Source organism: Apteryx rowi, unplaced genomic scaffold, assembly GCF_003343035.1.
Source record: "Apteryx rowi isolate R43461 unplaced genomic scaffold, aptRow1 scaffold_462, whole genome shotgun sequence".
Taxonomy (NCBI): Eukaryota; Metazoa; Chordata; class Aves; order Apterygiformes; family Apterygidae; genus Apteryx; species Apteryx rowi.
The window spans coordinates 254,166-270,320 of record NW_020450719.1 but is presented as its reverse complement, the minus strand read 5'-3'; the positions used below and the strand labels follow the sequence as shown (position 1 = coordinate 270,320).

At 35.8% G+C, this 16,155-nt stretch overlaps 1 protein-coding gene across 4 annotated transcripts in view; it reads left to right on the top strand.

Annotated features, from left to right (window-relative positions):
* STX18 (syntaxin 18) overlaps positions 1–16,155 on the top strand; it is a 73,456-nt gene that overhangs the window by 42,542 nt on the left and 14,759 nt on the right. For all 4 annotated transcript variants that reach the window (XM_026077787.1, XM_026077788.1, XM_026077790.1 and 1 more), the window contains 4 exons: positions 7,976–8,091; positions 9,722–9,799; positions 9,917–9,983; positions 13,826–13,941. In XM_026077787.1, coding sequence (XP_025933572.1) covers positions 7,976–8,091; positions 9,722–9,799; positions 9,917–9,983; positions 13,826–13,941 — 377 coding nt within the window. The remainder of the gene's footprint in view (positions 1–7,975; positions 8,092–9,721; positions 9,800–9,916; positions 9,984–13,825; positions 13,942–16,155) is intronic.

Genomic DNA, 16,155 nt, shown 5'->3' with positions numbered 1-16,155 from the left:
AACTCCAAATGTATGGTTATTTCTTGTAATTTGGCTTAAAAATTGTGGGTTGTTTTATTCTCTAAAGCTGTGGCAATAACAGTGGGAATCTGGGCTTTCTCTACAATGAACATTTTAAAGAAAAATTATATATAATGAGGGCACTGAATGAGTAGCAAAGGGTATGAGTGATTCATGTTATTATCAGTTGTATCTACTAAGGGAAGAACCCATAATGTAAAATACAACATTATTTGTATATAACATTAGAGATTTGTCTTAAAACTAACTTTTTTTAAAATAACATACTTTATAGGAGATCTTTTCAAATATTTTCTTTATGGCTTAATTACTTCTCTTAATATTTACACATTTCAAAGCAAATTTAAAATTTCTCACAGTCTTTTGGGTGTCATACTCATGATCAATGAATAGATTCATTAAACTGGGTGGTTTTTATAAGAAACGTGTAGCTAAATCATGTGACATTGCATCACTGTTCCCACTGATAGTAGAGATCACTGAGCTTTCCTTTTGATGTTTTTTTAACTGCGGTAACTCTCCAAGTATCTTTGGAAGGAAGTACAGTCCATCAATTAGTAATGCTTTAAGGCACCTCAGGCGTTATTTGAAAATTAATCAGTTTCTGTTTAGAGATGCTGTGAAAATACTTAGAAACAACAATGCTGAAAAATATTTGGGTGTTTCTTAATATCCGATTTATCTCAAGGACTTTCTCAACAGCTTTTTTGAGTAGGTTTATTAAGCTTCATATTGGTGTTTGGAAAGCACATATGAGGTGTAGATATTTGAGGCACATAATATATTTTAAAGAAGAATAACCAAGAATTTTTCCTTAAAACAGAACTGCTTAATTTTTTTAAGTTTACTTGATAATTAAAAAAATATATTTGCAATTGATTAGTAAATATGGATAATATAAGAAGTTTAATATTAGAAAATTATCCCTGCTAAATTGTGATCTTTAAGGACTTCCCCAGCAATGTAGAATTCGGGTAACATGTATCTTTAATGAGTGTTAGTCGTGAACAATACCTTTAAAAAAAAACAAAAAAAAACCCCTTTCCTAACTATAAAGTCTGAGCAGCAGATTTATACATTATATGCTGATGAGACTGTTGGTTTTAGTGGAATAATTTCTCATTTATGTTGTTGGCATAGCTGAAAAAAAGAAAGGACTCTTTGTTTTTCAGTTCTATAGAAAATTAGATTTAAGGGTAGATGGTTGTTTCTTCCTTCTCCATTTAGTCATAAACTGCTTCCAGCAGCGCAGGTTGATCATCCTTCCTGGAAAGGAGGAGGCAGGGATTCTTGATTCCAGTGGTGGTGTTTTTATTTGTGCTTATTAAGCAAACTGCGATCATCCCTTTCAGATGCAGATTGCTACTTACCTTCCCATTTTCAGTGTATTATTGCTATACGTTCTATATGTTCTTCCTCTCTCAGTGCGTTTACTGTAATCCATATATCATCTCTTTCCTGCATTGCTTTCCTTGCTTTGCTGTGTGAGATCCTTTAATCAGTCTTCGGTAGAATTGTCTGATGATTCATCTGTGAAGAACTTGGGCCTCTGCTTTTGAACATTGATTCCTCTGTGGTTTTGACCACTGAACTACCAAGGCAGTTCTATGTTCCTCTTTAATGCTGTTCTAGGAACTGGTTGTGGTGCATTAATCACGACCTATAAATTTGAAATGGTTCTCTTTGATTCCTCCGTGGTCTGGAGGAAAGGATCTTTCAAGGTTGAGGTGTTTTAAAGACCACTAGTTATTCTTAATGCTTTAATCAGACATTTGGAATTACTTGAGAGACTTCCAGATTTTTGACCATAGAACACCTCATACTTGAAGGGGGAACCTTTAATTTGAGAGACAAACTTTGTCTGGGATTGTTAGACATCTAATTTATTGTCTTTTGCAATTACAGAGATATTTATGTAGTTAATCAGTGTTGTGCAGGTTGGTTCTGAATAGAAATGGTATTTTTCCATGGAAAAGGCAGGATGAGTAATTTCTGTTGTTTTTGTTACATACTCTTGTTGGTCGTATGTATTAAGTGTTTGAACTTTTCATACATTGTTTATAGCTGATAATATAAATTGGAAAAAAATCTTAATGAATTATCTTTCTGTCTTAAAGAAGATAATTATGCCTCTTGCCCTAGCATCTGCGTGCCTAAGAATGTTGGGGGGGGGGGGAAAAAGCAATAAATCAATTATGTTTGCCAGCTCATACAAAATAGTTGAGCACTTGCTCTATATTTTGTGGAGAGTGTTCCCTTGATGTAACCAATAATGGAAAATAAGTAGCCATTAAAGGACTGTAAAAATAGTCTCTTACTGGCTCCTGTGCAATGCCAGACTGCTTTATTGTGCTGATTTAATCATTTTTTTTTACAAGAAGCATGGCTTTGTTATACTAGTATAGTTAAATACATAGGTGACCAGTAAGGACTTAAAAAGAAAGTCTAGCATTCCCTTCATGGAGGTGTATATGGTATTTGCTTGGTCTCCAGAGATTTATTTTCAAATGAATTGTTTTCTTTTTGGCTTTTACTAAGTTCAAATATCTCATTTTAGAAACTGCAATTCTTAGTAGCAGCATTCTGAAATGTCTCAGCAATATCTTACAAAACTGAAAATACTAATTCAAGTATGGCTATACTGCCTGTACTAGTAGCTGAAGTGGTTCAATAAGCTTTCCCACAGTCTTTGAAAAGAAATTTTAAAATATCACAGAATCACAGAATGGTTGAGGTTGGAAGGGACCTCTAGAGATCATCTAAGTCCAACCCCCCTACTCAAGCAGGGTCACCTAGAGCAGGTTGCACAGGATAGCGTCCAGGTGGGTTTTGAATATCTCCAGAGAAGGAGACTCCACAACCTCTCTGGGCAACCTGCTCCAGTGCTCTGTCACCCTCACAGTGAAAAAGTTTTTCCTCATGTTCAGATGGAAGTGTCTGTGTTTCAGTTTGTGCCCATTGCCTCACGTCCTGTCACTGGGCACCACTGAAAAGAGTCTGGTCCCATCCTCTCGACACCCTCCCTCTAGATATTTGTATATATTGGTGAGATCAACAAAGGCAAGTGGAGGGTCCTGCACCTGGGGAGGAATAACCCCATGCAGCAGTACAGGTTGGGGGTTGACCTGCTGGARAGCAGCTCTGCCGAGAAGGACCTGGGAGTGCTGGTGGACACCAAGTTAAGCATGAGGCAGCAATGTGCCCTTGTGGCCAAGAAGGCCAATGGGATCCTGGGGTGCATCAGGAAGAGTGTTGCCAGCAGGTCGAGGGAGGTGATYCTCCCCCTCTGCTCAGCCCTGCTGAGGCCACATCTGGAGTACTGCGTCCAGTTCTGGGCTCCCCAGTACAAGAGGGATGTGGCACTACTGGAGCAAGTGCAGCGAAGGGCTACAAAGATGATTAGGGGTCTGGAGCATCTCTCTCATGAGGAAAGACTGAGAGAGCTGGGCCTGTTCAGCCTGCAGAAGAGAAGACTGAGAGGTTCCTCTCCGCCCACCTCTCCAGCCTGTCCAGGTCTCTCTGAATGGCAGCACAGCCCTCTGGGGTATCAGCCACTCCTCCCAGTTTGGTATCATCAGCAAACTTGCTGAGGGTGCACTCTCCTCCTTCAGCCAGGTCATATGTTGTTGTGGTATGTTTTGTTGCTTGAGCAGTCAAGTTTTTTACTTTGGATTTATGTCAAACAGTATTTGGATGGAAGTGGGAAGTAAATTAAAATGCACAAAACAAATAATTTTTAAATGTAGTAGTTAAATAAAATGATTTAAAACATACCAGATGTCCAAAGGGAAGAAGTTTTTTTAAATATCTGTTGTATTTACAACTACGGTCATACATAAATACACACACAAATATATATGTGTGTGTGTCTGTGTATATATTTGTAAAGGAATATCTTCAGGTGATAAATTGAGCATATTTCTGTTACAAACAGTATGTATCAATATTTTAGAACCAGTTAATCTCAACTTCTTGCTTGCGCTCTCGCTCACTCACTCTCTCGCTCTCTCTCATGCACGCATGCTCCTGTGCTCACTCACGTAATAGCATCATGTTATTAACATACCATCTGATGTTTGTTGTTTCTGATGAAAACCTCAATAAATAATTATATATTTTTTGAACAACAGAGGTACTAAATTGGGCCCAGATGATCTCGAAGCAGTAAGCTGAAGGAAGTAGTAAGTGTAGCTTTCAGTTGATCTTACTGGTGAAAGTTAATGCAAAAAAGCATCTTGATTTTCTTCATACCCTGTGGAAAGCTTTAATTCTCTACTGAATAACAAGCTAACACATTCTTCGGTCTTTCTCTTATTAATATTTGCAGGCTAATATTGTGTTATCTTTGTCATCCCTTGCTAGTTGTATTTCATCCTGGACTTGAACTTTTCTGATTGTGTCCTTACATGTTGTGTTCTGTTAGACTTATCATTAGCAATCAGACCGTCCACTTTCTATATGCTGCTTCATTGTGCTTGAGCTTAACAAAGAGCTCGTGAAATAGCCAAATTGGTCTCCTATTGCATAGCCAATCCTTCTCTCTCATCAAGGGCATAATTGCAAATTATCCTAATATCATTTCTTTAAGATAACTGCTAGTTCGCCTGTACTCTTTTTCTGTTCCTTCTTAGGTTTTCCTTTTCTATGCAATTTTACTGACTAATTTTCTTAGACAATTGAAGTTTGCCTACTTGATGAACATTATCCTTATATTACTCTTCACTATCCTTCCTAAGAATCACAAAATAACCCAAGTTGCCTTCCAGCCCAAAGCTTCCTCCTGTTTATTAGAGAAAAAAAAAATATAGAAGAATTTCATTTTTAGTTGTTTTTTCCTATCTTCTTTATCTACATGCTCTAGCAAGGGAGTGTTTTATGCTCTGATTGTACTGTTATTACTTCTGAGCAAGTATTTGTATCTTTGATGTACAGGGCACAGCTTCCCCCCACCCCCACTTGGCCTGTTCTTTCTAAACAAGTATTTCTTTTCACAGTAAGGTTAGAAAATGGTGATTAGATGGGTTTTCAGTATAATCTACTTGTGCAGTTTTACTGGGGAGTGTAATTGGGACTTTGTTACCCTGTCAGTACCATTGGATGCCATATGTGCTTTGACATGATGTGAAGTGATTGTATCTGTATGATTCCCTTCTTGCCTTCCCAAGGAGCCTGGGGTTTCAGGGATCCTTGACTGAGTGGCTTGACCAAATGTTGTTCAGAAGTGCTGGCACCAGATACTATGTAAGCTATAAGCAATTATAAAGAAAAAGCTATTTTTTTTTCTTCTGGGTTAAGCTGCATTTTGCTACCTTTGAAGCTGGAATCCTCCTACTTAAAAATTTGGTCTACTATATTTTTATATTGGCAACTAGAAAAAGTAGCTGAACAACTTGTTTTCCAGTGCCAGGGCTGTTATAGTTATCCTCAGTGTATAACTAGGTTACTAATACTTACCCTATTATTAAAAATAGAGCATGCCTGAGGCAGTTTTCTCATGTATTTTAAAGTCTAATTTAAAAGAAAATTATGGTCTGGATTTTGTAATCTTTATTTTACCCTGTCATGTTAAAAAATGCATGGAAAACATAGAACTGTTCAAATACCACAAAGTTGGGCAGGGTACAAGAACCTAGACGTATAAATATAAGAACTTTATACTCTGTTCAGTAGCAGAGCAGCCAAAACTGATTATTGTGCCCTGAAACAGAATAGTGGAGATTTTTTGCTTCATCGAGGAGCCATCATGAAGCTATTATTCCATCCTACTTTTCTGTCTGAATTTGAGTGCCCAGCATGCTCAAGTAACTCTCTAGTTGGGGCTGGCTGAAAAATGCTATGTGTTATCCCATACCAGATGATCTTGCTGGTCCCCTTCTGTCTGGGCCTGCATAGAGATGGGTATACGAAAGGATTTTGCTGGCTTTACAGATGCTGAGAACTTGCTTTATGCCTCAGAATAGTAAATAAAAGAACTCTGTATGAGTAGGGCAGGAGGCCTGTCCTAATATATTTAACAGCATGGATTGTCTTATATTCCATATGTAACTATCAATATGTCATCTTCATCGGGCTGTGGAAAGGCTTTCCACCGGGTATCTCTAAAATTAGACAATTTCAAATCTTTCATAATTCTGAAGCTATTTGCTAAAAGAGTGCAAATTAGAGATGTAGCTTAGAAGACCACTGATGAGACTTCCAATAGAAATTTTGCCACAGATTAGTGAAACCTGTATGTCCTGACTAAAGGAGAGCAATTTAACTAGTAAAATATAAATGAAAACATCATATACGGCTGCTTTTCTGTAAGTTACAAGTTACAAAAAAAATAAATAAATCTAGGGTAGTTTTAATCAGAGGGTGAAAAAGCCCTGACAGTTACATGCAAATAGATGAATGTGTAGAAAACAAACATGAATAAAATATAGAATATTACTTTTAATTAGTTTGCTTTTCTGTTTGCTAGCTAATTTGTACTTGTGTACTAGCTAGCCAGTCAGCCAGCAGTTGCCAGCTTTCAAACCAGATGCAGTATGTGCTGCTTTTTTTATATACCACCGGGTACATCAGGGGGGTCATTATATTTTGCCATAACATGCAAGAACATTGGAGTAAGCATACAACTATGTGGAGGAAATCTGGGAGCATCACACTGGCTATGCATTGAAGATGTAGGAAGGATTTGACTGTATTGTATGTGATGTGAGATGATAGTGGAAACTATGAATGGTTGTAAGCATTCCTGTGGCAGGGACTGTAGTGGTTATAGAGAGGATTTGGCATTGTTGCGGTGAAGTATGTAAGAGGTGGCTCTAGGACATCAGGCTCTACTGGCTTTGCAAATTGAAGATCTGCTCTTTTTACTTGTCTATATGTATATTATACTATACATACTTTGAACAAGTGGAAAAATTTTCTCATATAAACAAAAATCTACATGAAAATGAGGATATAGGTTAAGGTCATCTTTCCTGATTTTAAAGGAAAATATAATGTGCTATAATGACTATATGATCAGGAAGCCCATGATGAATATTGGATAAGGCACTGTAGCAAAGTTTTATTATCCTGCCATCTACAGCAGTGGAACCACTATTAAATACTTTCATGTAGTATGTTTTTTAATGCATGTCTACTACATATTAATATTTTACTAAAAGAAAGAAAACAAAAAAATTCTTAAGTGTTCTGAAGTGTACCTGTTAATTTATTGGACTCGGATAACATTGAATGGAAAGCTTTGCCTAAAACTCACTCTTATTATTTGGCCTCTTGTAGCTGACATCTGTTTTTATTAAATTGTTAACCAAAAGATATATCAATCTTATTAGAAACTATTAAATATGTAATGTATCATCTCAAATTAGAAGTAAACAGCCAGAAGAGGTTTTAATAAATGTTAGTCTACTTCATATTAAAAATACATTATTTTCCAATATTCCTCTTTACTACTGTTTGAATTCACAGATGGTATAGTACCCCTACTTTAAAAATGAGGTTCAGCATTTTGAGTAATAAAAACATGCATTTACATGAAATTCATTCCAGTATTTTGTTCTTCCTTTCAGTGTCTGAGCTGTTCTTCTATCTTACTTGTTTTCTTGTTTTTAGAAGTGAAATATGCCTAACTGGTATAAGTACTGAGTTTCTAGTTGTATTTTCTCCTTATCTATTCACTGTTGGATTATATAGGAGATAATGGGTTAAATTGTTCTTCCCAAATCTTTTACTAGTCTAAAAATGTTTTAAAAAACTCACAGATTATAAAAGTGGCATTTTTATCAGAGTGATGGGTATTGTACTTTTACTCTAAGAATAATTTATATCTTCTTTTTCTGTGAAAATCAGTGTTTCAAAAAGCATCTGTGGAGATGGTTAGTGGGAGGAAGGTCTAAAATGTGTACTTCTGTATTGTATATTGAGGATTTCTTAAATGACAGTTTGTCTTGTTTTTCAGCCATATTATGTCTGAATACGTGAGGATGACGGATACAGAGCGTGATCAGATTGATCAAGATGCTCAGATATTTATGAGAACGTGTGCAGATGCCATTCATCAGCTGAGAACAGAAGGTAAACTGGAGGAGGAACTTCTACATAGTTTTTCTTCATTATTGATGAAAGCTAATATAATGCTGAATATTGGATGGTGTTTTAGAATCTGAAATGCGTTTGGAAAAAGAGAACAGTAAAGTCTCATTTCTGTTTTATTCTCACCCATGTAATTCCATTGACTGGTTAATGCTATTCTTGATTTATTTTAGTGTTAGTGAAAGGAGAAGCCAGCACATAGAATTTTATTTATTTGTTCAAATACACTATTTAGCAAGTGTGAAAATGATATGAGTCTTAAATATTCAGTATTTAAATAGTAATTCAGCACTGTGGCACAGAGACCTGAACCAAAGCTCACAAAAATCAATAGTTATCTCCTTCTAGCTTGTCCACCTGTAAGAGATTAAAAGTATAGATTCTTTTCCATGTTTGAGATAATCAAATCACTGAATGCAATGGAACAAATTCTTTATCATAACTCATTAAAGATTTTAATCTTTAACATTTTCTTGAGTTGATGAGTATAGCTCTTAGAAATTTGAGCTCTAGCGAAAAACAGAACTCAGTGGTGGTTTAGCATATTCCTGCAGTAAATATTGTATGTTTACCCCTCCCCTGTCCTTATTTATTTATTTATTTATTTATTTTACGGAAAATTTACCAATCTATCAAGAGGCATAAGTTTCATTATGAAGAGTGCTACTGACTTTGCTTTTCCTGATGTGTTCACTGTTAAACATAGTTCCAGCAAAGTAACAGGGCATTTTTGACAACTTGAGGATGAGATGAAACCTTTACTGAACTGTCTTAAGAGAGTTCAAGAGCTGACTTCTGTTTTGCCATTTTCAAACTGAGTTGCCTTCTGTGTGTGTTTTATCAGTATCTGAAGATGAGTTTTGAATTACGGGAGAAGAAAAATACTTGAACTGGTAATTCATTGTCATCAAAATGAAGGCACTTATTGGGAAATGAAACTAGAACATAAAGTGTATCTCTCCTTTTTGTAAAAGTTCATTTTACTCTGGTGTTGTCTGGAAACACAGGATACATTTCCTAGAAAGTAAGCTTTCTGTCAGCGCGGCCGTGTGGGCTAAGTATGCCAAAGATTTCATCAAATTTGAAATGCCATCTAAACATGTTTGCAGTATGATTCAGAATCATTGAAAGAAATTCATGCATAGGAACTTTGTAGCATCAAAATAAGAAACTTTAATGTTTATGAATTAAAAGGATGCTTGACACAATAAGAACCAAAGCTTTGTGCATAGTCTAAATACTGGAGAACTTAAAATGTTAAAACTTCAACATCTTAGGCAAGCCAAGTCTCTAGATCTGTTTTGCTATGCTTACCTTGATGACATGTATTCTTGTTTAGAAATTTAATAGACATCATATGACTTAGTGGCACATATAACAATAGGACTTCAAGAATCGATAAAATAAAGAGCACATGACAGTAAGTGGTTTGGGGTTTTGCTGTGTTGTAATAATTTGCTGTTTTACAGATCTATATATAAAGTATAGCTATGTTAAAATATATAAAGTGTTAAATAGGCTTTTGAATACAGCTTGCATATAAACTGAAAACACAGACTTTTGTGTAGTTCAATGTAAAGTTAAAAGTTTGTGTCTTTCTTTTGCATTTCAGCACACAAGGGTGTCCAGTCTACTCAGGTGAAGGAGCACCGGACAGCTGTCTTGGACTTCGTTGAAGATTATTTAAAAAGTACTTAGCGTTTTTTCTGCAGTATTGAACGGTTAAAGATGAATGCTTGGTTGCTCTTTCCAAGAAAGAAATCATGCTGTTCTGACCTCAAATTTTGTTTTATGGTATTTTGACCAGGAGTGTGTAAGCTGTACTCTGAACAAAGAGCCATCCGAGTTAAACGAGTAATCGACAAGAAGAGACTGTGAGTAGTGTGCCTTCATTGTTTAAAAAAAAAACCCAAACACTGTTTAACTGTACCCTTAGTTTGTAGGACATTCAAGAGAACAATTATTCATGTTTAGAATCTAATGAGATTCTTTTAGATGGAAAGCCATAGCTGGACATGCTACTCCCACTATCAGCAGCTGCATTCCAAAGCTCTTTTATGTTTCTAGCATGTGAGAAGTTAAGTCTGTAAATGTCAGAATGACAATATGTATTGTTGTATTTTTCATATATGTAAATGGTTAAACCACCAAATCAGTAAAATGTATGTTAATAAACCTGTTGGAGTTCTACATCAGAACTCCATCAGAAAGACATCAAAATATTTTCATATGTGCCATTAATAATAATCTGTGTAAAATAATCTAGTGTGGAATCCTACACATTTATAGTATGTCTCAAAGATGCTGTTCAGCATACCAAGATACCACCTGCTTAGGTACAAGGGATGTTCAATTTTCTCTCATCTGTCTCTTTAAAGCCACCATCTTTCTGCTAAAGCAAGTGATTAGATTGCAAATAAATGCTACTTGAGATGGTGAGGTTTCATGCCATGTAGAAACCTGATAAAAATCAAAATTTTTTAATTGGAAGACAGCCGTTTCTGCTTCTTACCATCATGGCTTTTTTGTCTGTTTTTTCTAGCCAAGTATCAAAACCAGAGCATTTCACGAGTTTCTTTTTACTGCACACTCTCAGGTGTGAGAGTGACAGTGAGAATGCACAAGTTTGCAAGTTTGTTATTTCTTTAATACCTCAGAAGACCTCCCTTGTCTTCTCAGTCTGCAGTATTTGAATTCTAGCCGTAAGTTCCCTTACGGGCGTTCTCATATAAAAATAAGGAATTTTATAACATATACATCAACAGATAAATTCTTGAGTATTTTTCCAGGAATTGATGCTGCTTTATCAGTTTGGTGTTTGACTAGATCAGCTATTTACATTAAAACTAGAGAGATGTATTCAAAAATCCAGAAGGGAAGTACATTTTATTTGGAGTGATTCAACATGATTAACATAATTGGGTTCACTCAAATTTATCCTTCTGGGACATGAATAATAGGACAAGCCAAAAACAAATGAACAAAATGCACTAAACCAGCTCTGCAATTTGGTAAGAAGTAAAGTAATTATGAGAGAAAAGTAAGATAAGCCCTTGGTAGTCTTTGTAACTCCTATAACTTTTCAGAAAATAATAATATAGAAACAATCTGTGTGATATTCTTAGTGTGCAAGAATACGTAACCTTATCGGTGTTCTTCATGCTAAAGAACTTCAAAGTAAGAGAGCATGGTTCGTGCAGTTACATAATGGGCTAACAAATATCAGCTATTCTGTTTGCTGTACTCTTATGCTACTGTTTCCATATGAAATCCCAGTATCATGTTTTCTCAGGGGGCTAAACAGAGGGGAGAAAAGTCAATCTGGTGTACGCTAAACAAAGAGCAATGAAAAAGAGCCATGTCAGAAGTTAAAATATCACCTAATTAAGCAGCAATAAAGCATGAAAAAATAACCCCAAAGATGTGGTTCTTTCATGTAATATTGGAAGATACTTGTATGCCTCTTTTGTACAGATGTAAAAACTAGAAAATGGATGTTAGCCAGGTGGAGCCTGTATGCATTGCAGATGTGATGTAATGCCTAAATTGCCATTTACATGAAAATACAATTTAAATAAATCATGAGGTGTGAATCCATCTTTCTGATGACTTGAAGAAATATTGTCTTTTTTTCATATGTCTTCAGCTGGTTAATTTGTAATTTCCCCAAGGATTTCAGTAGACACTTTATGTGATAATAAGTATATATTCTATCACTTAAATGAGCAAGGGTTTCCTTAAGTAGTTCATTTCAATTAAAAATGAGTAAAATGCCTTGCAAACTTTACATTAGCATATTGTGGAAAGTCAGGACAACAAACAGTAAAGGTATACGTATATTGAAAAGGAAATTAATCCTAGTGCAGATCTTCTTTCCTGCAATTTAGTCAACATAAAATACGTACTTGTTAGACAGTACTGAAAGATTTGCAGTAAAAGTTTACTTCATTATGTTTTCTTTTTATACAGATAAGCATTCTAAGTTCTTCAACTTATTGCCTGAGTGTTACAATTTTCTTAAGTAATATAACTTACCTTTATGTTTTAACTCACATTTTTTTGGTAAAAAGTTCTTCCAGTTACATTGGATGGGTTTCCAAGAATGAAATCTTGAGAATACAAATACAACCAGTTTTTTTTGTAAAGGTACCTTGTTGCGATGTTAAGTTTTTATGCTTATGGGTAATTCAAAGTTACATTTCATTTCAAATTTTAAACTTCTTTTTTCATTAGAATTTCTGGTGCATGATGTATGCAATTCTTAAAAAAGAACATAACTTTTATTCAAATAAAGCTGATTTTTAATATCTGGGGAACTGGCATTTTATTAGTATCAGAACTATTTGAACTGAGTGGGCGTCCAGATAAGTCTGTTTTTTTCCCCTCAGTATTAGTCAAATTTGGGACTGGGGGCGAATAAGTAGGTGGGTGGGGTTGTTTGTTTGTTTGTTTGTTTTGTAAATTTGCCCAAACCCTAGCACTTGCAGGTAGTTTTTATAACTAAGAAGGATTCCCTGTTACCTTTCATCTTGTTTAAATACAGTAGTCACTCAGTGATGACTAATGCCCTATATTCTGTTTTCCCCTCAACATTTTCTAATTAAGAGTTAGAATTTAGACACAAAAAAAAGAAGGAAAGGAACACAAGATGCAACACCTTCTGTTAAGCAGCAGGGGAAGACTGTAGATCGTAATGAGATTAACTGTTGATTGTATTTGGGAGGGGAGGAGGTGACGAAGGTGGCACAGCAGGCAATTCAGCCTGGTACTGGTTTTCAGTCACTTGTGTTCTTGAGCTGCAAATTTTCATCAACCTTCAAAAGTCTTAGTATGTTCCTTAGCTTCTCTAATAGCATAATTATTAGGCATCTAAATATCTACTATGCAGCTGTTGCAGAATTCATTGTAGACAAAAGTAAACCACAGTAGTCTGCTGAATAAAATATATTGCTATTAATTTTAAACTCTTTTGGTGGTATGGTGAAACAAACTTGGCAAATATTTACTATATAATCACTGAATATGCTTCCTATATTTTGTAGTGGCTTCTTATTAAAATTATGTGGCAGGGATTTTCATGTAGTATGTATCTGTCCATTGCATACAGCTTTTCTTCTAAGTAGTCTGTTGTGTCTTTTGGCAGGCAAGGTAAAGGTCACTTTCATCCTGGTTAAACTATTCTTTTTAGCTAGTTAACTAAAAATACTTGGTTCAAAAATAGTTAATTTTTTTGTATTTTCTTACTTTTCAATGTTAATTGGCAATATAAAGTAAGACTGTAAATGTTACTTGGAAAAAAAAAAAGTATTGGAGTTGTCTATTGCTACTAAAAACTTCTCAATATGACTGAACTGTTTTAGGAAAAAAAAAAAAAAAAAAGCCATAAGACTTCATATTATATTACTCTAGGTTTTTGAAAGGAAGTTTAATAAAGGGTCTGTGTCTTAATGCTATAGCTTTCAAAATTCTACTCAACTCTGAGCTTGTAATGTGTTTTCTTCAGAACTGTTTGTGGTTCATGCTGTCTTTGCTTTTGTAATAAAATTCGGTGAAAGTTGTTAAGTACCTTTTGTATCTTGATTGGGAAATCTTTAATGAGAATTTTGCAAGGCCAGGTTAAAGTTTGTTTAAATTTTTAAGTAATCGGTGGTTGTTCTCATTTTAGAGCAATCCAATTTTATGAAGTCATTTAAATTATAGGTTCTTGTGCTTCTAGTTCCAGACTTGAACCTGAGCAGAGCAACATGTCCAAATCACCTCTTTCCCCTGAAAAACTTTCACAGAATTCTTTAGATGATTCTGAAGAAAAGCTGTCTGCTGAGGAAAGCAAAGGTAAGAATAAAATCTAGTTAGATTTTACTTGTGGCAAGCACTGTCCATTCAATAGTACTTTCTTCATATTGCAAGGGCTACTATAAGGCTTCTTCCTGTGACTTGCAGTTTTTTAATTTTCTTTTTCCTGGGTTGATGAAGCTTTTGTGAAGCATGTTGGGAGACTGAGGAAGCAAAATCTTAAGCTTTGACATGTTTCAGGTGCACTTTCCAACCAGCTAAAAAAGACTTCTGATGTCTTGCTGGATTGCCTCTTCCTCACAGTAAGCTCTATGCGAACTTTCCTTTTATTTATTTTTTTTAATATCCCCCTAATGTCTGAGAACTATCTAGATTCTTTTCACTGATGGAAAGAAATTGGAAAGTAGCTCAGCTGCTCTCTAGGAACACTTTCTAGTTTGTAAGCTTGGAGATTTTGAATTGGGCGCCTCTACAACAGGGTTTGGAGCACAAAGGTAGAATATGCTTGTAGAGGGGAGGTTACTTGATAGCCAGATTCAATAATTTAGGAAATGTTTTTCTCTGGAGCATTAAATCTCCTTCCTGGAAAGATTGCATCTAGTGTTGCAGTAGGCAGGAAATACCCAGAAGTCTAAAGCAGTATCTCTGATCACAGTTCATTTTTAGCTAATGCTGTTCTTGACAGAACTGGTGAATATTGGTTGTAATTCCCTAATGGCCTGCTTCTTCTGAGGCTGTGGGATGCAAGTCCCTTGTGTCACCTGTTTCTCAGAACAGCCCCCTGATCTGTTTTGGGATGTCTAAACTGACAGAACTTCCTTGCCGCTGCCTTTCTGAGAAACATCAGTGTGCAGATAATTTCAGGTTTCGTACCTAAAGAGAACTCTTGTTTCTGGGATTCCCGTTTTGCTTTCCCTGGCTTGAATTCTGCTCTCCAATTGTCTAGGGGAGTCTGGAATATGGTGTGATTACAGTGTGAAAATTACTTTTAGATAGCACCAGAAACTGTATTAAATGTGACATTACATGAGATTTACTGCTTTGTCAAGGCAGAAAAAATGCATTGAATGGCTGTGTTATTCTGATCATCAGTTATTGATTGCTGCCTCATTTTTGTTGAAAGTTTCCTTTAGGTAATGACTTTCGGGTCATACAGAGGGTGGATTTATATGAAGTGGGTCCTCCATTTCTGGATGAAGACTCCAGTACTGAATTACCTCACAGTGTGCAAACCATTTCATTTTCTGATATGGTTTTGCTTATCCACCCAACCAGTTCATACTTCTGCAGTCCTATCAGTATGCCTTTTTTTTTTTTTTTTTTTCCCCTGAGACAGACTTTACTGTAAGAGGTAAAGGTTTTGATTATGTGTCATTTCTAGTGCACACTACATTTTTATAGTATGTCTAAGTGACGCAGCGCACAGAAACAGAGATAAGCTTCACCTTAACATGTTATCAGTGTTTCACAGCTGTGAGCTTGTGCCAGCAAAGAACCAGCAATCCAGGAGCATCCTCATGCTTTTGTGCTGTTTCCTTGGTACTGAATGTCTCCACAGTCTCTGAAAGCGCGCACTGCCACCGCACAAAAGTGTCATTACAGTTTTTAGCTCAGAAATCTGGGCCACACCATGGGAAACAGTGTTCTTCAGTCGCCTTGGACACAGTAAACCACTACGGTAAACAGAAATGAAACGTAGTTGATCGCATGTCCGGTTCCATAAGTGATGCTGATGCAGTGCTTATGAGGAGATGCTGGCTAATCTGTTAGAAAACTGTGAAACTTATATATCAAAATAAATCTACCTGAAATAGTTTGTAAATGCATACAATATCTGCAGTTCCTTTCTTATGTGCAAGTGCTGGTTGCTGCTGTTTATAGAAATCAGCCTTGTGACTTCACTGATAGATGTTTGCTGAAGAGGTGGTAATAACATGAACATGATGACTGGAAAGCAGAAAGCTCAGTTTAAATGTTATAATCTTGGGGGGGGGGGTTGTTTTGTTTTTTACAAGTAACTTTCAAATTTTTAAGAAATTGGAAAAATGATCATGTTTAGAAATAAATTATTTCATCCTCAGGTTATCAGTGGTTTAGAGAACGGTGATCATTTGTATTTATGAAGCATCTGTCTCCAGAGTGCCTGGGTCCCTTGCGTAAATATTTCAGCTGCAAAGATAATTCTTCTGAGAGTAGCTTGGGGCCCTGACCTCAGTTTGAGCATTATGATGAATAGCTGAATGTTTCACTCGG